This window comes from Pteropus alecto, unplaced genomic scaffold, assembly GCF_000325575.1.
Source record: "Pteropus alecto unplaced genomic scaffold, ASM32557v1 scaffold223, whole genome shotgun sequence".
NCBI lineage: Eukaryota > Metazoa > Chordata > Mammalia > Chiroptera > Pteropodidae > Pteropus > Pteropus alecto.
In genome coordinates this window covers 2,141,627-2,163,880 of record NW_006434441.1, presented here as the reverse complement: position 1 = coordinate 2,163,880, position 22,254 = coordinate 2,141,627, and the positions used below count along the sequence as shown (strand labels likewise).

The 22,254-nt window shown below is 41.4% G+C and overlaps 1 protein-coding gene across 1 annotated transcript in view; it reads right to left on the bottom strand.

Moving 5' to 3' along the window:
- Nucleotides 1–22,254, bottom strand: part of ANAPC1 (anaphase promoting complex subunit 1) — a 71,505-nt gene that overhangs the window by 19,666 nt on the left and 29,585 nt on the right. The window contains exons 21-34 of the mRNA XM_006909446.3: nt 21,607–21,755; nt 18,890–18,971; nt 18,482–18,518; nt 18,312–18,382; nt 16,356–16,534; nt 13,970–14,184; nt 11,698–11,816; nt 8,496–8,767; nt 6,293–6,527; nt 4,137–4,228; nt 2,705–2,839; nt 2,477–2,559; nt 1,533–1,611; nt 772–846 (exon numbers count right to left, since the gene is read on the bottom strand). Coding sequence (XP_006909508.1) covers nt 772–846; nt 1,533–1,611; nt 2,477–2,559; nt 2,705–2,839; nt 4,137–4,228; nt 6,293–6,527; nt 8,496–8,767; nt 11,698–11,816; nt 13,970–14,184; nt 16,356–16,534; nt 18,312–18,382; nt 18,482–18,518; nt 18,890–18,971; nt 21,607–21,755 — 1,823 coding nt within the window. The remainder of the gene's footprint in view (nt 1–771; nt 847–1,532; nt 1,612–2,476; nt 2,560–2,704; nt 2,840–4,136; nt 4,229–6,292; nt 6,528–8,495; nt 8,768–11,697; nt 11,817–13,969; nt 14,185–16,355; nt 16,535–18,311; nt 18,383–18,481; nt 18,519–18,889; nt 18,972–21,606; nt 21,756–22,254) is intronic.

Sequence of the window (22,254 nt, the reverse complement as noted above, 5' to 3'; positions counted from 1 at the left end):
AAGAAGACAAGGCAACGGGATGGAACTCTTCTCAGAGACACACCCTTCTCGGTGGAGGGGCATTTCTAGGATTAAGTCTACCGGAGGAGAGGTTAGCTCCTAGGCCCCTTACTCAGGCCAAGCCAAATAATCAATGTGTTCATCTGTAGCTACCATGGAGACACACATTCCACTCCTTTAAGCACAGGCACTGAACAAGAATTTATCAGAAAAAAAAACAAAATCAATATCTAGCTTTAACAACCAAGAATGGATTTGATCTGCTTCATATAAAGGCTACAAAAAAAAAAAAAGCTATATATTTTTCTGAACATATGAATTCAAGTACACAGAACAGAAGAAATCTGAAGAGTTATTCTCAACATCCTTTTTAGAAGACTGCTCAGGAGAATAACATTTCAGAATGCTATGGTAAGCCAGTAAATACTCAGAAGTCACTTATGATACAATCTTCTTATTTACTAAATAAAGTAAAACAGCACCTTAGATAAATGTGTACCTAATTAGGATAAAAATGTCAAAAATACTTTAGAGTACTTTGGTCTACTTAATTTTTAAAAACTACAATTTCTTGAGATCTGGGGATGAAAAGGCAGGCTGATCTGTGGTCAGCACACAGGCTTAAAATCAAAGTTCCTATGTTTTCAAGAGATACTGTAATCATCAATACACCTTCCTAAGAAAAAGATCTCATGGGGTTTTGGAAAATTCCACAAGAAACCACAATTTTATGCCACTGGAGCCATAACAGTGTCTGTCGCACGTACTTACCTGAGGGACATTGCTATCAACCCACTTGGAATCTGGTGAAATGTCATCCCACAAGATCAGGCACCGAGCCAGGGTCTTAAATAGGATATACAGATAAAACTAATCAGAGTGGGCAAGTGCCCAGACTTTGTTAACAATGATCATGTTAAATAAAATAATGTGAGAATCAGTTCCCAACCAATGGTAATTTTTCAAATAAGTACATATGGCCAACCTAAGCTACTTGTTAAAGTAAAATGAAGACTTAGATTTCAACACAAAAAACTAAAATTGAGTTGATTACCATCGAAGATTGGGGAAGTTAGAGAGGACATTTTAAAACTTGTTCCATAAAAGAATCACAGTGGCCTACATAATTTCAAGGCTTTCATATGCTAAAAACATACACGTTTAAACATTCTAGAGGGAATAATTTAGGCAATTATGTCAAACAGTTACTGTCATTAATCTCACTCTTAATAGCAAAACTGTACCCTAACAACAAGGGCAGTGGTGAAGCCCATCATTGCTGCTCAATAGGAAGTCCTGGATAATAACATGAAAAGCACTGGAACCTCAATGCCAAGTATCTGTCAACATGGCTGCCTTCTCTGCATTCCACAGCTAAATGTGGGAAATTCCAAAAGAACACTACCAGTGACATGACAGATTAAAAGTGAAAGTTTCCCAGGTAGAAACATTTACATTTTTGCAAGCTAATCCTGAGAGCCATAGACAGACTCTTCATGTTAACAAAAATGAAACAGCGCCGAGGACCATACCCTAAGCAACAGGAACTCTGGCTTCACAAAGTCCAGCAGGTACATAGTGTCAGGAGCTCGAAGCCAGTCTGCGACGGATCTGTTGGTGGAAGGCGTCACTGAGCGCACTGCTCAAGAAGACGCCTGACACAAGTTCCAAACCTTTCTCCCCACTCCATCCCCTACTCTGCTCTCTTTGCACATGACTCTGGCTCTACGATGTGTGTGTGTATCTTACTATGTAACATAAACTCCATGAGGGCTGCTGTGTTTAGTGTTATCTTGTTCTGGTGACAAGAAAGCACCGACATACACACTCATCCCAACAGTAGATGAATAAAAACCTGTTTACCCATTTTCAATACTGCATACATTCGCTTTTTCTAAGCAGGGAATTTATAACACTGAAAAATTTCTTGAATCTCAGAATATTTTTTAAATTAAGAGACTTAAAACATGGTTTAATGTCTCCTATCCAACTTACTCTCCTATGCAAAATGTAAAAGAATAAAACACCAATGGTCTGCTTTCATGTCAGCACTGACCATGGGAGTTGGGAAGGCAGACGTGTGGTCACAAGGAAAGCCCTTGAACATAGCAGAAACCATATTCACACAGAGGAATCAAGAACAGAATAAGGCTAAGTACTTCTGGCTTCGCCAGTCCTCACAACGACATGCAAATTTATTAAGAAGGAATGTGGGCATTTTTTGATTGTCAGTGACATCAACTATAAAACGGGAATGAAATTTGGCAACTATGTTGTCAAATATCATTAAAATAGCAAAACATTATTTCTAGATAAAAATCTACATAATCTGAAGTGTTTGAGAGAACTGAAATCAGATTGATCTAGCAGAGGGGAAATAAATACAGTAAGATAATTCAGTTTGACTGCTGATGCCAGAAAGGAAGTTACACTGCCCGCGGTGGCGGGGAGGGGTGGAGGCTGGCGGACACAACACCTGTTGTTGGTTTTCAAGTAGATCATAGCCAGAGCAAGTGTGGCTCCTGGGCACGTCACATCCACATTTATGGTGTCTCCTTCCTATCAAAAGGCAAGTTTATTCACATAAGAGTTCTGAATCATTATAGAATTCTTCTGCATACTAGTCTTTGCTTAAAATGAACATATTTACTAAGGCTGGTATGAAAACCACTACTTTCAAATTACTGTACTGATGTGGACTTACTTTGATTTGGTAACTTGGAGATTTATGCTTCTCCCTGTGCATTCCCGCTTGAAAGCGCCGGTGGCCTCCAACCATGTACTGATAAAGCTGTTCAGGAACATTCAAGTCCGACATACCTACCAAGTTACTGCCGTGCTGGAACACGAAAGACAGATGAGGAAAGGGAAGCTTATGAAATAAGGTTCACAACATATACAAACAAAATAACGAACTAACTCCAAAGCAGGGTGTTACAGGGTTGTTTTCCCAATTAAAATCACTATTACTGAGTAGATATTCAAGCTCTTAATAATTCACATTAAAATTACAATATTTGTATGTTCAGGTTAATACTTTCACGTCACAAAATACATAAAGGCTTCAAAATACAGTTAATACGATCAGAAACCATTAGGAATGTGACTGACACCTGACTGTGAACACTGGAACCGCTGCACTGTTACGCCTATGAACCACCCCAGCAATGGTAACTGGGGTCATAAAAGCGACTCACTCTGCCCCGGGAACCATTCCACGTCCCACACAGGCTCACTTCTCAATATAACAGTTCTGTCCAATAGCTACTATTTCATAGGTGAGAAAAATGAGGCAAAGAGATGAAGCCCAAAGTGACACAACTAGTAAGTGGCAGGGCTGGATATGACACAAGGCAGTTTGACTCCGAAACCTACAGAGTTGCTTAACCGCTAGACAATTCTCTAGGTAAATGACATGAGTCACTGGTCAGGACCAGAATCCAGGTCCCAGTTCCCACTGTGAAGCCCTTACACTGTACCATCTGCCTCTTTGATTCACATGCAAATGTGAAGAGTCAGAGAGCTAGCAGTCAGCTTGCTTTGCACAATCTAGTTTCAGTGTGACAACGTGATGGTGGTTCTTCAAGGAACTCTCATTCCAGCTGATACAGTCCTTAAACGAAACGTTTTTGATAACCTTATACCACGTCTCAGGGACGGATCAGATGGGTCAACGTGATGCCTGCCGCCTTCCATCACAAAGCAAAATGCTGCTGTGGCAACCCTTTGCAAGGCTGTGACCACCAAGTGCCAAAAGAAGGCTATAGTTTCTCTCTAGCAATGCTACAGACTCTTAAAGGCCCCCGTCCTATACACATTTTCACTATTTTCTGTTTCCTGAATGGGTTGTCACTTCACCTGTGTCTTAAACTCTTTCTGAGAGACTTCATTCCCTTGATTCATTCATGAGCACTTAGTTCTAGGTCAAGGGATAGAAACCTCAAAGCCCACTCTTCACACAATTTCTCTCCACTTCCGAAACTAGCACCTTGAAAAATACCCAGAAAGAGGGAGCTGAGAGTCAGGGTAAGTCAAGTCACAGAGAGGCAGAGCATATTCAGAAGAAAGTGCTAAACGTCATTTGTCTCAGAACACAGGTGTCGTCCCCAAGCCTCGGAATGCAGCACTGCACTTACCCCCAAGCAGACCATGCCCAGGGCCAGGCCAGCAGCTAGAGAGTAGGACTCTCTGTCTGTGCAGTATTCCATCTCGGGACCAGGAGGCCGGCCTATGAAACAGGACACAACATGCTTCAAGCTGGCCCTCTCAGGCCCCTAACTCATAGAAGTTAGGATCAGAGTTAACATTCTAGTAAGCCACATAAGAACTATGATTCAGTATAACCCCACTCAGAAAGATGTGACATCGCAAATGGTGCCCACAACCGTCAATTTACTACAAAATAAAGCCCCCAAATGGTTCTTTTAATTTGTTGATTTGAAAGTAATGACTTTAAAACACTAGGAAGCTTTGGGTTTTACTTAAAAAAAAAAAAAAAAAATCACAACAAGGAAAAATATTTTTAAAGAGAGGGGTGCTCAAAAACAGTTTTAAATTTTAATCTCTTGCATTTTGTCTGTGCTTTATTTTTAAATCCATTCATTAGATGTGGTGAAAACATGTTGAAATACTGACAATGAACAGGAAGGAAACTTAAAAGTTTTTAAGCACATTAAATATTGTTTCCAGACACTTATTTTGAATCTATAGACAACTGAGCTGCCCTACTCTAGTAGAATTTCTGTGTAACAACCCTAAAAGTTTGGCCGGGTGGAAAATTCATTCTTTTAAAAAGCATCCCATAATCCTAACTGTACTCTTTAGGGCAACAAAATGTATTATATATAAAAATCTTTCCCTGGGATTTTATATCCAGCAGAAAAATGCATTTTAAAAAAAGAAATATTATATAAAAGTAATCGGTGTAATGTTTATGCATGATAGCAGAGAATTTAGAAAGAGTCATGAAAACAGGAACAATTAGGCAGTTTACAGAACACCAACTCAAATGATACTAAACAATATGGAATCGACGTTTCAGAACATTCATGACAAAGATATGTGGAAAGGACAGACTAGAAGCAGCATGCACACACGCAAGCATGTGGAAACCCTCTACGTACGACAGCAAAGAGTGTACTTGGCTGTGACACATACGACGGTATCACAAGGCAAAGAATGTGAAATTGCCCTGTGGGTGAACAAGCTTTCGAAGCCAGCCTGGAGTATCGTCTCAATAAGCGTTTGGCAGACCAACAACCTACACTACTACGTATTTAAGTAACAGGGAAATTTCAGTTTTGAGGATAACTTACTTTATCACTGCAGTAAACTAAACTGTTGGCCTCAAGTCTTCAGGGCCTGCAGTGCAAGTACACACACACCCACCCTCGACATAGCCTCATAGGGATCTGAGCATGTGACTAGCACTGGCCTGGGGTCTCAGCTTGCACAGCGGCAGCAAAGGCCTACACTGTGCTTCCATGTTTGTCCTCCTCTCACCCTCTGTCGTCACCATGAGAACAGCACACCCTCTGGCCTGGGCCCCAGAATGAGGCTGTGGGAGCAGGGCCAGGGCAACAGCCCACAGACTACAGCTGGAAGCAGAGACACCCGGGCCAACTGTGTGCTGCGTGTTATGTCACATTAGTGTGCCAGCAGCTGACTGCTACAATCAATCTAGAGAATAAAGGGTCTTCGACAACACAGCTTGACATATCTATAGAAAAGGTCCTGAATAGGACAGAAGAAGACATGCAAGTGTACGCCTGAACTTCTGAACATGCGGTGATGCCAATGATGACGACACGTAAGACAGATTTCCAAAAAGCTTAGACTCAATTAAAATCACAGAAATGCATTTCAGCACCAACATACACCCTAGCACATAATGGAGGAAAGTAAGAGTCATCACTTCCATTCTCTTGGAAGTGCTATTGTCCCACGGAATAAACACTGTGTCTTCAAGAACTCTGAGTTTTAAGTGCAGAGCACCTTGCCTAGCAGAGACATGGCGGGAGGACTGCATGTTCACGTGTGACTGAGACCTCAGGCTACCTTATTAACAGGGTCATTGGAGCTCAATACTGAGCTGGCCAAATAAAAATGCAGACTAATAACCTGCACAGTAATACCAGCCTCGGGAAACACGAATTGTAGGTTTCCATTTTTGTTTTTTAGTACCAGTTCATTCTATCCTTAGAACAGCTACTATTTTCTCCATCATCCTTACTTTGTTTCTCATAGACTGGGAATGTATGCTTATGAAGACACAGCACCACCTACGCCATACCTATCTCGGCCAACAGGACTTCTGCGGTGTGCCTGTGGGCTGTCCCCTGATACACCAGGCCAATGCCGACCACTGCAGCCACCTGGACACTATGAGGGACATCCAGCTCCGTGGATGTTGGGGGCAAGAGAGCAGGGACGTGGATGCTGAGCAGCCGAGTGACACACATGTCCATGGTTCCCAGTTTAGCAGCGGAGACACCGAGGAGCAGTCCAATGCTTGTCATTTCGTGACCCTAAGACAGAAAGATTGAAACTTAGGTCGCTTCCAAATCAGGTAGGTGGTTCCAAATAAAATACTTCCCGCCAGTACTTTCAGTAAGCACTCTCATGTGGTAGGCACAGTGAGAGGCACCAAAAATACAACAGCTAAACTAAACAGACATGCTCCTTGCTCCTGAAGCGAGTGCCCAAACGGGGAACGAAGTGTTAAACGGAGCCTAGTTTAGATTAGGAGGGGATGGAGAATCTTTACGAATCTCTAAAAGAGTAAACATAACAATAGGACGTGAAGAAGAAGTACAAATTAGCCAGGGAAGGGGCAGAGAGTGGGGTACTCGACTTTAGAAAGTGAGAGAAACATGTCAGGTGAGAGAACATGTAAACAGCTCCGAGGTGACCCAGAAACAAACACACTGATGGTGGACTGACCACAAGGGCACCAAAAGAATCCAATGGGAAAAGAGCAGTCTTTTCAAGACACAGCACCATGATAACTGGACAGCCATATGCCAAAGAACGAAGGTGGGCCCTTCCTTATGTTATACGCAAAAAGTAACTATAAATGGATCAAAGAACTAAATGTAGGAGCTAAAACTACGAAACCCTGAGAAGAAAACAGAGGTGTTAATCTTCGTGTCCTGGGGTTAGGCAATGACTTGGATATGAGATCAAAAATGCAGAACCAAGGGAAAAAAACATGAACTGGATTCATCAAAATTAAAAACTTTTGTGTTTCAAAGACACCATCAGAAAGTGAAAAGACAACCGAAAGAATGGGAGAAAAATTCTGCAAATCTTTTACCCGTTAATGGACCTGTATCTAGAATACAGAAAGACTACAACTCAATAAGACAACCCAATTAAAAAATAAGCCAAGGATCTGAATAGACATTTCTCCAAAGTATACTTACAGATGGCCTGTGAGCACATGGACGGATGCTCAGCATCATTAGCCATGAGGCAAATGAAACCAAAATCACAGTGGGGCATTACTTCCCACTTACCCAGAGGGCTATAAGGAAACAGACAGACAGTAACAAGTGTTTGCAAGAATGTGGAGAAACTGGGACTAGGTAGTGCTGGTGCAATATAAACAGTGCAGCCACTCTGGAGTTTGGTGGTTCCCAAAAAATTTAAACAAGAGTTACCACCCGACCCAGCAATTTCACTTCTAGCAATACACCTAAGAAAAATGAAAACATATGTCCACACAAAAACATGTATATAACAGCATTATTCACAATAGCCGAAAAGTAGAAATGCCCGAATATCCTTCAACTGATGGATAAATGAAATATGGCATATCTGTACAATGCTGCATCTATCACCAATATGAGAAATGAAGCGCCGATACAAGGTACAGTACGGTCCAACCCGGAAAACATTTCGCTGAGGGAAAGAAGCCAATCATAAAAGGCCACGTAGTGTACAACTTTGTTTCTATAAAATGCCCAGAATGGGCAAATCCAGAGACAGGAAGTAGACGAGGGGCTGTGGGGACGGGGGAGGAAGAGTGAGTGACTGCTACTGGGTCTGAAGCTCCTTTATAAAGCGATGAAAAAGTTCTAAAATTATCAGCAGCAGTGGATGTACAACTCTGTGAATACACTAAAAACCAGTGAATTGTATACTTTAAGTGGGTGCATTTTTATGGCTTAGAAGTGGAAGAGTTTACACCAAAAGGAAGAGTCCGCTTTGCCAAGGAGCTGAATGGCCAGTCCCAAGCTGGTGTGTGTGGAGCCAAGCAAGAGTGGTACGAAGTGGGCTGGACTACAGAAGAGCCACACAGGCCCTAGACATGCACTAAGAGCAATGGATGACCACCGCACGGGTTCAACCAGGGAAGTGACGTACCCCAACCACACCTCTGAGAGCCGCTCTACAGCCTACGAGCAGGATGGACTCAGGATAAGGAAGGATGAGCAAACGGAGAAACGAGGAGCAACGAGGAGCCACTGCGACAGCCCAGGGAACGCGCTCACCTTGGTCAGGTAGTCATGGATGTTGAGAGTAGCCAGCTTGGTGAGGTGCCCGTTCAGGCCCAAGGCCATCAGGAAGCCCGCGTACTCATTGGCCAACTCAGCGTGCTTGGGCTTGTTGTACACAATCCAGGCTGAATCAATCTGAGAGGCCGGGGCAATCTTTAGGCCAGCGGCTACACCGTTGTGGAAGCTGGCCCAGCTGGCCATGTTGGGGGGTACGTCCACGTTCCCGCTGCTGAGGTCCACAGTTGTATTCCGCGGCGGGGCACGCCCTGGGCAGCAGGCGCATTTATAGTGGGGAGGATGGTAGACCCAAACCAAAAGATCATTAGAATTAGATTTCTGAGATCTGAGATAGCTTTTCCTACATTCAAAACCTTTGTCTCCTGACACTTGAGATGACACTAGGTTACTGGGCACACTCAGACTTTCACACATGTGGACCAAACTCAGTTGAAGGCAGAAAAACCTCAATTGTTAAAATAATTCATTGTCCTTTTGCCAAAATACGTGGGGTTATAAGAAAGCTGATACCAATTTAAATTCATACAGATCTGATTAGTGTACCCACTGTTTTGAAATCTTTCAGACAGCAGGAAGCTTATCAAAAAAAATTAAAATGAAGACTAAGATCACATTATGTGAATACTAAATCCCAACATGTGGCTGGTGACACTGACATTAATTTTAAACACGCCATCCCATATTTTTCTCAGAACATTAAGGGTAAATGACATTTTAAAAAGAGACAATGACCTTTACAAATGTGCTCTATCTCCAACTACTACCTATATATGTTTCTCTCTATATATAGATACCTACACGCTACTATTAAAAACACCAAACTCATTCAGAGACAGTCCTATATAAAAAGCATCATTTTATAGATGAGCTACCCAGTGAACCACGAGAGTACTCACTAAATTTAATTTTATGGTCAATTTATTTAAAAGTAATATAAATTAAACAGTCATGAAGTCATGTTCTCTTTGAATTCCTTGGCTTGGGCCTTTTGGTTTTGATCTATACTGTCTACAGGCAAATACTGAATTCTACACTGTCTATAGGCAAATACTTAAACTTTTACTTTGTCAAAAAAGCAAAGAGATTAATAATAAGATGCATAAACTTTCTAAAATAACAATTCATCTTATACATAACATATGCACACAAAAGAAAACGAAAGGCAAAGGATAAAGCAAATTTACTTCAATAATAAAATCATTCGAAAACAAGACAGGCCATATCGGTGAGTTAAGGAACTATTTTATAAGAAAGCATTTTTCCTAAATTAACTTATTATTAAATCAAAATAATTTGGAAGGGTGTACCAGAATGGCTAACAGAATAAAGCCGGAGATGAATGTCATAAATTGTGCAAATTTAATTAAATGTATTCAGAAAAACGAAGACAATGCTTCACGTATTTATTTCTTAACACCAGCCAAGCATCACCATCCAGATTTAAGACATTTTAATATTTGCCAATTTTGCATGTCCTTTTCTAACCCAAACTTTTTCTACGAAAACCTTCAAATAGTTGAAAGACTAATGAAATGAACACCTATATATATCATGCCCTCCGTCAAGATTCAACAATTGCTCAGATTTTGCTAGAGTTGCTTTATCTCTGAGAGAATAATTAAGATAGTGAGGGTCACTCTGCTTGCTGTCCTCGCTGAAATAAAGACTCCAGAGTAGGTGTGACATTGGAGAAGGGAATGGTTCTTCATTCAGATGATGGCATTTTCCATATGCTGCTTGAAAGCGCAGCTCGTTACAAATGTGAGTGAGACTCTGAACTTTTAAAATTATGCAACTTTGAAATATTGCAGAATTATACTTGCATATATTAAATGCAATACATTACTGTATACGTTATACATACATTTTGTACTGGTCTCATAAAACCACATATACTCTAAAGCAGCGGTCCCCAACCTCTTGGGCGCCAGGACCAGGGACCAGTGCTCTTATGAGAATCTAATGCCTGACGATCTGAAGTGGAGCTGAGGCCATGATGCTGGCACTGGGGAGCAACTGCAAATACAAATGAAGCTTCGCTCGCTCGCCTGCCCGCCACTCACTTCCTGCTGTGCAGCGCAGTTCCTAACAGGCCACGGACCAGTACTCAGTACCAGTCTTCGGCCCAGGGGTTGAGAGATCCTGCTCTAAGGGATTTTTAATAATTCTGACTATATACAATTGTCACCTACAGAACACATTCACACCAGCACCAGTGAACACGCCTGTAAAACCTCCTGTGATTGCTAACACTGGGAAAGCAGCACCCTCAGATCTGGCAGAAGTAAAACTCCTACAGCCCATCAGGAAGGCACGCAGACAAGCCGCTCACTGACAACAGAGTCTGAGCACCCTGCTGCCCTAGGAGTTTTGCTTCTAAGCAGTCACTCCAAGTACAACGAATACAGCACAACGATATATTTAAAGTAGCAAAAAAAAAGAAAAAAAAAAAACAAACAATAACTTCCAACAATATCAGGCTATTTATATAAACTATATTCCATTATATGAAATACTCTGGAGCAAATAAAAATGAAGTTGTTGATTAAAACTACGTGTATTCAATACTACACACATACTTATACATAATTGTATACATAGATGTGCTAGATATGAAAGGATGTTCACAATCCGGTAAATTTTTAAATTGTTTCTAAAACAGATTCAGATTTTCTGATAAACAAATACAGAATTACAAAATAGAGAAACAATATTTGGAAATGTATGAAGAAAAAGGTGAGCACTGCGAACTCCTGGAAGTGGGACTGCTGTAAGTGTACTCCCTTGTTTTCCTACAAAGACCATGTATCCATAATAAGAATTAAGATATTTCAAATATTTCTAAATATTTTTACACGTTACACTTTGAGATTATTTAAAGTCCAATAAGCTCACATTACCAATGATATCTTTCTAAACTTTCCCAAGTGCCTTTTTATATCTTGAAATGGTCTCATTAAAAGCAAAACTTAGCAATGGGCTATATTCTACTTCCCTCAGCTTTTGGTCTGATTTGCTATTTGAGCTGAGAGAATCACGAGAATAGCCATAAACAATATATAAAATCACTTGGGATAGAGAGAGTGTTTCATTGGTTTTACTTAAATAATTCAAAACAACTCCATTAAACATATACTTAATCATTTTCCTTCCTCACTGAGACCAGAATTTAACATACCAGTCAAATTCAGCTTAGGAATAGGCAACGGCTCCGTTGGAACAGGATGGTACGAAAACAAAGTGAACATCCCTCGTCCCACCGGAAGGGCCATAGTGCGCTGGCACAACTGGAGCAATCTACAATCAGGATGAAAACCAACATGTGAAACATTTTTATGAAAAATAATTAGAATGCAATCTGTAGACAAGTATTTCAAAAGAAGGCATGCTGTGTAAGATGAAGTCACGTCCTGTAAACCCACAAAAGATGTCGATGAGTCACCCAAACATGGTCCGAGCACAGTCGTTCTCATGCTAATACTCTCACTGCCACTAGAAACTCTCAGGGGAGATGCAGTTCCTTTCTCTTCTTTCGTATTTGCTCTGAATGGAAACCAGCTGGTCTATAACCCAGGCTTCCTCTCCCAGGTCTCCAAAAAGAGAAACCTAAACTGCTCTGATGTGAACCCTCCCAAAAGACAACACTGTCCTCTCCGGCTGTTCTCACTGTGTTGTTTTCAGTCTGGCTGCCCTCAGTACATACACTGGGTCTTCCTCCCACCCTTTTTGCCAAAACAAAACTGGGAAGTGCCCCCTCTGGGGCCATGCATGAGGAGGGAAAGGAAGTCCCTCCACTGAAAGTCAGTGGATTTCCTGGTGTCTCCAGGGCAAACACGGAACCGGTCTCACCTACACAACGATGATTTACAGGACCGACAACATTATACATCAGTGACATTCAAGTTTAAAATGGCTTCTGTGGGCTACTTATTTCTTTGATAAAACAAGTCACATTCCATAGAGCCCCTTAAAACAAAACAAAATCAAATAAATTATGAAGGGGGTGGCACTATAACCAGGAAACAACACCAGGGCTATCTGAAGACGCAGAAACACCCTTCAGAGGTGAACACTACCTCTGCAGACCAGGCCACTCATAGGCACGTGTTGCCCTGCCTGCAGCGCTCTCCTGCCTGCAGCGCTCCCCAGCCTGCACACACTCAGAGCTGCTTTTTGAGGTCATTGGTGAGGAAAATTTTGCTGTCCTAAGATTCTGTGGGAACACTGTTCTCTATGTTAATTCAGAACCAGGGCAATTCAAGCCCAGGAAGCAACATCCTACAGAATTTTTTTGCAGAAATCACACATGTAACCCACATTACTGTAAGGAAAATAACACTGTACCCCTTCCACGTAAGATGTCACTGAGTGTAAGATGCAGCGCTAGCTACTTCATGGGGTACCAACAGAGAGAAAGCACTGCCGATAAATAACATCTAAAGACAGACTCTGTTCAAAGATATTAAAAAGGTAAAAAGAGTCAGCCTCACAGAACCCAGGAACCCTATTCAGAAGCGCTGCCTACACTGAGTGAGGCTATGCACTGGGCAGTGTGCCCAGCATCATGCAGAAGTAACTCACTGGCCACACAGAGCAGCCGTGCAAGGCATCAATGCAATGGCTGGCCTAGTCTTACAGAGGGGGCAGTGGAGACAGCCAGAGGTTATGTAACTCATCCAAGTCCCGGCAGAAATGGCCAATCGTGGCTCCAGATCCTGCACTAACTTCCACACTTAATCAACTTTCATCATCCCATCTCATTTAGTGACTGACACCTGGGGTCCACCCAAGGGACAGAGGCAGGGAGAGTCTCACTGACTCAGATCTTCCGCAGCCTGAGGCTAAGTGTGATGGTCCTTCCCTCGAAGCAGCACCACAGGAAGTAAAGAAACTAGAAGGAGAAAACAGTGGCAGAGATGGCAGCTGAGGGAGACCAGGAAGTTTCAAGAGCAGGAGAGAATTTTAAAATCTAAGTTGAACTGTCTCAAGGCAACAGCTCTGGAATGTCACAGCCATGTGACACTGGTTACTACTGAGTCTTACAGTTTATCAAGGGATAAGTTAGCATCATAGAGATATAATAAGGGACACAGTAAGTGTTAGAGAGTGGCCAGAGAGAAAGCTAACAGAGCATTACCTAGCCCATCAGAAAAAAAACACTGGTGTAAATTTAAACTACAGAAAAACGAAACAAAAGGACCCTCAAAATATCTTCCTGATCAAAACACAGAATGACTCCAGTGTTTTGCTGTTTGTGAAGTATCAAAGTAACTAGGAGCAAAATGGTTTAGATTTGCCCTTTCTGGATAAGACAGGAGGAGGGTCTGTAATATAAGGCTTCCGTCATAAATGCCAGATGCTGTGAAAACGTGCATGATTTGCTGAGGCTGGACACAAACATGAACATGAGGTGCTTCCAACTGCACGTGTCCCTTCCTGGCACCTGTTACCTGTTCTCCTTCTCCTCGATCAGCTCGTGGTCGCTGAGCTCTGGGCACTGCACCACGCTGACGCGTACCGGACGCGCACTTTGAAGCAGCCTTCGCACATCCTGCACCCGCAGATCTTCACTCCATATGAGTGACATGACCTCCTGATTCATGTCATTCATGCCGTCATCCTCCTCCTCAGTCTCTGTTCCTGAAGGAACATCTGAGGAGAGCACCTGAGAAACAGACTTGACTATAGTGACAACTTACAAACCAGTCAACACGCACAGACTGACTTGAGGATGTCCATGACAGATAGTGGCTATTACCACAGAGAAACCACAGACTTCAAAGCAGGCTGGCCTGGGTTCCCAAGGTGTCTCGGGACTCTGACCTAGAACTCTCTTTTCAAGTACAATTAGGTCACCCACTTGGAAATTCTTTATTGAGCCAAGAGTAAAAGTTTAAATTTAGGACAGTAGTCAGGAGGCTGAGTCCTTTGAAAGAAATGGTCTGGATAAATTGTAAAAGCCTAACTGTATCCTAAATACCTTGAAAAGGAAACAAATTACTGTACGTGGAATCTGACCCTAAAGAACCCACATACGTTAAATACTATCTCTGATTAGTGTAAGCAGAAGAGAACAGCATGAGGGACACACACCAGGGCTGGAGGAAGCTGGACAACACTCCCCTCTTTTAGTACTTTAAACACAACTGATTGTGGCTGGTTTCCAGTTCTTTTTATAAGCATGCTCCAAATAAAAATTTCTTAAAAGGGAAGGTACTGAGGGCACCAAAACCAATGAGAAGGGTTTATCCTTTGATTCCCACTCCATCCCCACAAGCTCAGCGCATGCTTGAACGGGAGCCCTCCCAGTACAGATAATTCAATCAGGCTGCAGCACAGCCAGGAACAGCATGGAATCTAGTTTTATCTCTTAAGGTTTTACACTCCTTTAACAAAGATTAACTCCTAGTTGAAATGCTAGAGTTTTGCAACATTTAATGTGGAAACAGTGTGAAAAAAATAACGGCAGATATGACTAATCATTCTTAGTTCATAAAAGTTCATTATGGTTCCTTTGGAATAGCTAATTTTAAAAGAAACTATATTCTAGTGGCTGAGTTAGCTGTAAAGTACACACCCAAATAACTGATAAATTGAATTTAAATGAGTTATAAAATATAGCCTCAAATAACTAAACAAATTGAATTTAGACCGAACTACTTAAAATGACAACTAAATACAGATGAATGATTACCAACACCACTTTGTTTTAGTGCTAATGATGTTATACTGCTCTCACTTGCAGTGAGTGAAAGAGGTCTAAATGCTAAAACTCATCTTGGTGAAGGAAAGGATGACGATATTATTAGCAAAAAAAAAAAAAAAAGGTTTCTGTTTAAAACAAGACAAACACCAATTCAACTAAGACTCATCCTGTAAGTGCGAGCTGAAACTGAGATCCCGGTTATGACCCTGCTGGAGACCAGATCCCCATGGGAGCTGCTTCCGTCAAAGATCCACTGGGCAGCATGGATGTTAGGAATGATTTTTGATACAGGTTCTGAAGAAGCATCTAGAGCCTAAGACCTAAGGGGGATTCTAAACAGTGACAACGTACTGATTATTATCTGTTGGCCCCCAGGCTACTGAGAGACAGCCAAGTCTGCACTTTACCAGGAGTGGAAGCATCTCCCCTCAATCTCCTTCGGTCCTCACAGAAATGCAGTGCTACCACTTAGTTTCTTAATGTTAACCGGAGTTCTAGAAATTTTAAAAGTTCTATTTTTAAGTTTTAAAAGAGAAATAACTGAAGCACCTCATTTCTATCCATAGGTTCTTAGAGCCCATTCTTAAAAGAACGGACTCGACGACTGATAAAGGAGGAAGTTCAGGAGGATGACATTAAGACACCTTATAACCATTCTAAACAAAAATCCTTTTCCTGGGACTTCACTTTTAGGTGGTTAAACAGATATATTCGCAGCTATTTAAAAGGTTAAATTCAAGAAATTCAACCTATCAGAAACATCTGAAAGTAAAAACCATTATACGTTAACCATTCAAATTTAGGACCTACATGCTGCCCCTTCTCCGCAAAATAATTACAAAGCCATTACCTGCCAGCAGTTCATGACAGCTGCCCCATTGAGGAGAATAGGTCCTCACTCAGGGCGAAGAAAGGTCCAGGCAAGACTGAGTGATCACATAAGCTCCTGCTCCCACATTCAATTTACAACTAATAAGATCTGTCCAATTATAAACCCAACCTGGCATGTAACAGAAAAAAGATGATCTGATTCACACACTTGCAAAGAGACTTAAAGAAAACCAAAGAACAGTTCCACTTCGATTTTACTGAGGCTAAAGCTGAACCTTTAACTCCGCACTGACACTCACAGATTTCCCTTTGGGCAAGTTTCCCTCACAGGCCTGCTTGGAGAGGTCCTGGCGTCCTATCAAGAGACAGACAGCCTCCGGCCAATCTGACGCAGGCTGCTCCCGACAGTGATAAATTGCATCTCTGATGGGAAGAGCAATTCCAAAGGGAAGCGTTTCCAAGTCCCTTAGAGTGAATCCTGTGATGGTGAAAGGAAAAGAAAAGCTTTCATTTAGATTTGCCACTGTCCCAATTATCCCCTGACTAAAGTGAGTAAACGTCAATCCTGGCAAATCAGAAAAAAAAATTTTATCTATCTTATTCCCAAGAGAGTGTCTTGACATCAGGGATTAGTAGGAAAGGTCTTTACGAAACTCTTAAAACTCTTAAGAAGAAGACAAACCATCCAATAGGAAATGCACAAAGAACTTAAAAATATTTCCATACGAGGAAACACAAATGGTCAATAAATATATGAAAAGATGATCTATTCAGTGGGTCATCAGGAAAACGCAAACTGAAGCCACCAGGAAAAGAAGTCCACACACTCACTTAACAGACAAATATTAAAGTCGTCCAATACCAAGTGATGGCAACTCCGCAGAGCAACCGTGATGCTCACCCACGGCTGGTGGAGGGCATGCTGGTATGACCGCACCAGAAAACACTTGGCCTGTATGGACAGGGCCTTCCCTACCGGCCAACAATAGCCACATGCAAACTTGTGCACATGAATTAAAATATTCATTAGCAACGTTGTTTCATTATAGCAAAAAAAGGGAAAGGAGGAAACAGCCTAATTGCTATCATCAACAGAAATGATAAATAAGTTGTGCTATAATCAAACAATGGATTATATAGCAATGAAAATGAATGACCTATCGCTACATGAGTCAACATGGATAAATAACAATACTGAGTGAAGAAAATAAGACAGTAGAAACATTTCTATTTACACCCATTTATGTAAAGTTCAAAAACATAAAAAACTAAACAAAATATATAAAGATGATAAAGCTACAACAAAAAATAGGGAAGGAATACAAACTTTAGGCAGGGCAGTGGTCACCTACAGTGGTGGGGGTGTGGGAGGACAGCACCCAGGCGCGAACACACAGGGCCTGCTCCCAACACCACAGCGTTCCACCCCTAATGCTGGTGACCAGTGTATCTGTACTCTTCACTGCTGTTCTCCAAACACACATTTCACACAGCCTTCTGTAAGAACACCACATTTCATTCAAATGGACGGAACTCATCCAACATTTTTCAGCATAGCTATGCTATCTATAATACTACATGACGGTGACTAATTTCCAAGGGGGCATACAAAAAAAAAAGATCAGTAAAAAACTAAGTCACTTAAAAATTCTTTAGATAAGAATTCAGAAACATCCCATAATATTCATGAGAGTACTACTTTTTAAAATACAAACTTTTTTATATCTTCATATCAGTAATTTTTTTTAGTTCTTTATTTTTATAAATGATTTCTTTAGCATTTTACTCAGTTTGAAACCCAGGAGCACAGGGTTATGGCTGGAGGATGGAGAACTCTCTCCCTTCATGTGGCCAATCTTCATCCGGTGCCTAAATGCCCTGGCTGGCACCCTTCCAAAGTATGTCTGCTATATCAGATTTACAGAAATACTCCCTTCTGCTGTCTGAGCATCACAATGGCCTCAGGTCTGATGTGCAGTGTGATCAGTGCTCGCCATTCTGAGGCCAAGAGTCAAAGGCTGGTGTCGCAGATGTTATTACATGAAAGTTGTGAGGCTGTCAGGGAAAGGGAGTGCGGTTGATGGGCCATAATCTGAATCCCGTGGGACCCTCTCATAGGGTGGAGCCCTCTCCTTGTGCCCCCAGGTCTAGCTTGCTTTGAGGACGCTGGGCTTAGTGAGGAAGGAGCGTCCAGGGAAAACAGGGTTCTCACCGACATTTCAAAGACACGTAAAAAGTAATGAAGACAATCTTACCTACACTAGTCATCCAGACAACTAATCTTTCGGCTAGACTAGAAACTGATGTAGAATGCTGGACACTAAGCCTGTGAGAGAAGAAAACACAAAGTTGTTACACAGAAGGGTAACATACACAATAGTGTTTCATATTTTTTACATAAAAGCACAATCTGAATAAAGGTCACCTGTTTTCCTCTTGTTCTGCTTGTGACTTCTGGGACGCTAAAAGGTAACAAAAGGAAACTTTATATTGACAATCTTCCTGGTAAAGAAAACACATAACACGTGGAAGACATTGCAAAATAAAAATCTGTTAACGACTCTTAAAACATAAAATACGAGGTACTCTGTCACACTGGAAAGTATAATTTCCCTAAAGTTAAAATAGTCTTTCTTAGGCACACTGAAAATACAGTTTGTTAGATTCTAAGTAACCCTGGTCTCTGAAAATCGGTTGTGGACCACATGCTAGAACAGTGCAGGACATGGCCTCTAAAGCACACACGTAAGAAATTTTGAACTTTTTCATTTCAGCTCTGGTATCAACATTTACAAAATTTTGTTTGGGGAAGTTTAACATTACATTGACTTACTTGGAGTTATTCTGGATAAATACTGTGAGGAGGATTCATCAGAAACAGAGCTTTCATCACCTAGAATGTAGAGTGCAATACTCTGCACAAGAAAAAAATTAACATATTATTTTCAAATGATGAGGTGTCGATACATACAGGACAGTTCACCCACCTCAGGTGCACAGCTCTGAGCTGCAACCAGTGTTACACACTCGTGTAACCGCTCCAACAGCCATGACACAGAACACCCTCCCCACCCCACGAGGTTCCCTGTGCCCCTATGGTCCATCCGCCCCGCCTGTGCCAGCACCGGAGACAACTCAGCTCCGTTCCTGCCAGCAGTTTGCCTCCTCCACAATGTCATGCAGATAGAACTACAGAATGTGTAGTCTGTGTTCTGCTCCTAGGCGTGCCTTGGGCAGTCATCAGCGTTGCTGCATCTATTAGGCGTTTGTCTCTACTGCTGAGCAGTATCCATTCTACAGATGTACCAAACTTCGTCATGAGCTGATGGATATGTGGGTTGTTTCCAGTTCATGGAAACCTAACCCTCTAACCCTCTGATCCTCTAACACTAACCCCTCTCCACTTCAGCCTTCGAGGGTCTCATCTGAACATTTGCTACAATCACCAAAATCTATACCACTAGCAAGATTTTTTTTTAATGCAGCAACATGATTTTCTTGCCATTTTAGTACAACGCTGGAAGGTCTTAGAATTCTGTGCCCCCAACCAACAAGGCGCTAGGGATGATGTACCCCTGGACTTGACTAATATTACATCTAACACGGGGAGCTGTAATGTGAATACCTGCAAGCTGACTAACCTGTTTAGGCTGGAGGTGGAACGGCGCTGGCATACCCACAATCCTTCACTCCCCTTTCTGCCTAGAGCCATCTGAGCCCACACAAGTCAGCAAGCTAGGTGAGGCCAATGCTTCTGGAGGTTTCACATAAATGCTTCCACACAAGCAGCCAGGAATGCAAAAGTTCTGGGACTAAGCTGCTCTTAAAACACTGTGAATGTATCTAATGCCACTGAATTGCACACCGACCGTTAAAATAATATCTGTTACGTTAGGTTATCTTATCGCCATTTTTTAAATGGCAGAATCACCATTCTGCATGGGGCTCTGAAGCCCTCCTCCACATGGAGCAGAGGGGAGGCAAGTGGGACCACCAGCATGTCCCCAGGCAGACCAAAGATCATGGTGCCCCTTTAAGCCTGGGAGGTCCCCTCCCTGGGGCAGCCAACAAAGGACACATGGGTAGGCTACTCCAGTGCTGGGGACGAAGGGCAGGTGCTGAAAGAACTCACCTTTACCAACACCCTTTGGTTCTATTTGAAGATTTGGCCTCAAACATGTATTAACTATTCAAAATGAACTAATTTTTAAAAATAAATAAAAATGTGTTTCTCCAGGGAAAATTTTCAATTAAGATTTTTGGTAGCTACAGACAAACTGAGTATGAAATTCAAATAAAAAGGCAAAGGAACTAAAATAGCTAAAACAATTTTGAAAAAGAAGAATCAGTGGAAGGAATCACATTAACCAATTTCAAGACTCACTGCTACAAAGCTACAGTAATCAAGACTATGGGGACACGCAGATCTGTGTGGATAGATCAATGGACAAGGACAAAGAGTCCAGAAATAGACCCAGATAATTATAGTCAATTGATATTTGACAAAAGTGCAAAAAAGGAAGAGAGAAAAAATAGTCTTTTCAACAAATGGTGTTAAAAGATCTGGACATCCAAGTGGAATAAGAACCTTGACCCAAATATCACATCTTATAAAAAATTAACAAAATGGATTATAGATTTAAATGTAAAATGTAAAACTGTAAAACTTCTACGAAGGAAGAAAATCTTTGTGACCTGAAGTTAAAAATGAATTCTTAGACATGACTCTAAAAGCACTAGCCATAAAAGAAAAAACTGGATAAACTGGCTTCATCAAAATTAAACATTTTTGCTCTGAAAAGGACACATCAAGAGAATGATGAAATATGATAAGCTACGAACCAGGAGAAAATATTTGCAATCCACATATCTGGAACTCTCAAAATAGCACCAGCCATTAAGGAAATGCAAACTAAAACCACAATGAGATATCACTTATACATCTATGACAATGGCAAAAATTAAAAATCGTGACAATATCAAACGTTGATTTGAAATGGGAACATTCATGCGTTGACGGTGGGAATGTTTATGGTACAGCCACCCTGAAAACAGTCTATAGCTTCTTAAAAAACTACATACATACTTACTATCTGACCATCACTCCACCTCTGGGTACCTGCCTTAGAAAAGTGAAAACGTATATGCACACAAAAACCCTGACTTGAATGTTTATGGCAGCTGTTTTCATAGCTGTTAAACACTGGAGCCAAGCCACACATCTTCAGTGGGTGAGTGGATAAATCAATGTGAGACATCCACTCTACAGACTAGCACTCAGCAGTTACAGGTTCCCAATATGATGCCCCAACTGCTGACACAGGCAATACTTAGATGAATCTGGAAAGCGTATGGAAATTTTGTAGGCAGGGGGATGACAGAACTGTCCTGTCTTTTATTTACAATGATGATTACAAGAATCTATACATTTGGTGAAATTCACAAAACTGCACACAGAATTTTTAACAAGTTAATTTTACTGTATAACTTTAAAAATCATAAAAGAAAAAGAAAAATGATAAGGAAGCTAGGCCTCTTATGCATACATACCAAGACCACAAGCCGGCTTCTTTCACAGGCACCAGGGAGGTAGGGGTAGGGTGGCGACCCCTCGCCCTTCAGACAAGAACTCACCCACTGGTAAATACTTGGTGGCTCGGAAGTGAAAAATGATGGGTGATGCATAAATCCTGTTTGACCTTTGGAATCAGATAAACTCTTATAAATACAAGAATACATTAAAACAATGCTATTTTATTCTAAAGGAATAAGGTTTTCAAATGACAGATACCGATGATCAATCAGAATATAACACTTTTCCAAATTCTCTAAATGTTCCATGTTTTCAGCCACAGTAAGTAAACAGACTGCATCATAATATGTTGAATTTAAATGACTACTATTTTATCCCATCCTTGATGGAAATTTAGCAAATTTTTGTGCTCAAAGCATATGAAGAACCTAACCAAAATGTTGTGCTCTAACCCTGAAGATGAGAAAACAGAAGAGACAAGCAGGATTCCACTCTGTTCTAGCAAATGGCCCCCAAACAGAGGCCCTTCCGCTTCAGGTTGCAGACAGCACGATGGTGATAGAAACGCTCCAGTGTGGCAGCCTCTAGCCCCATGCAGCTACTAAGCATGTGAAATGTGGCCGATGAACTGAGGAGCTGCGTTTTTAATATAATTAACTTGAATG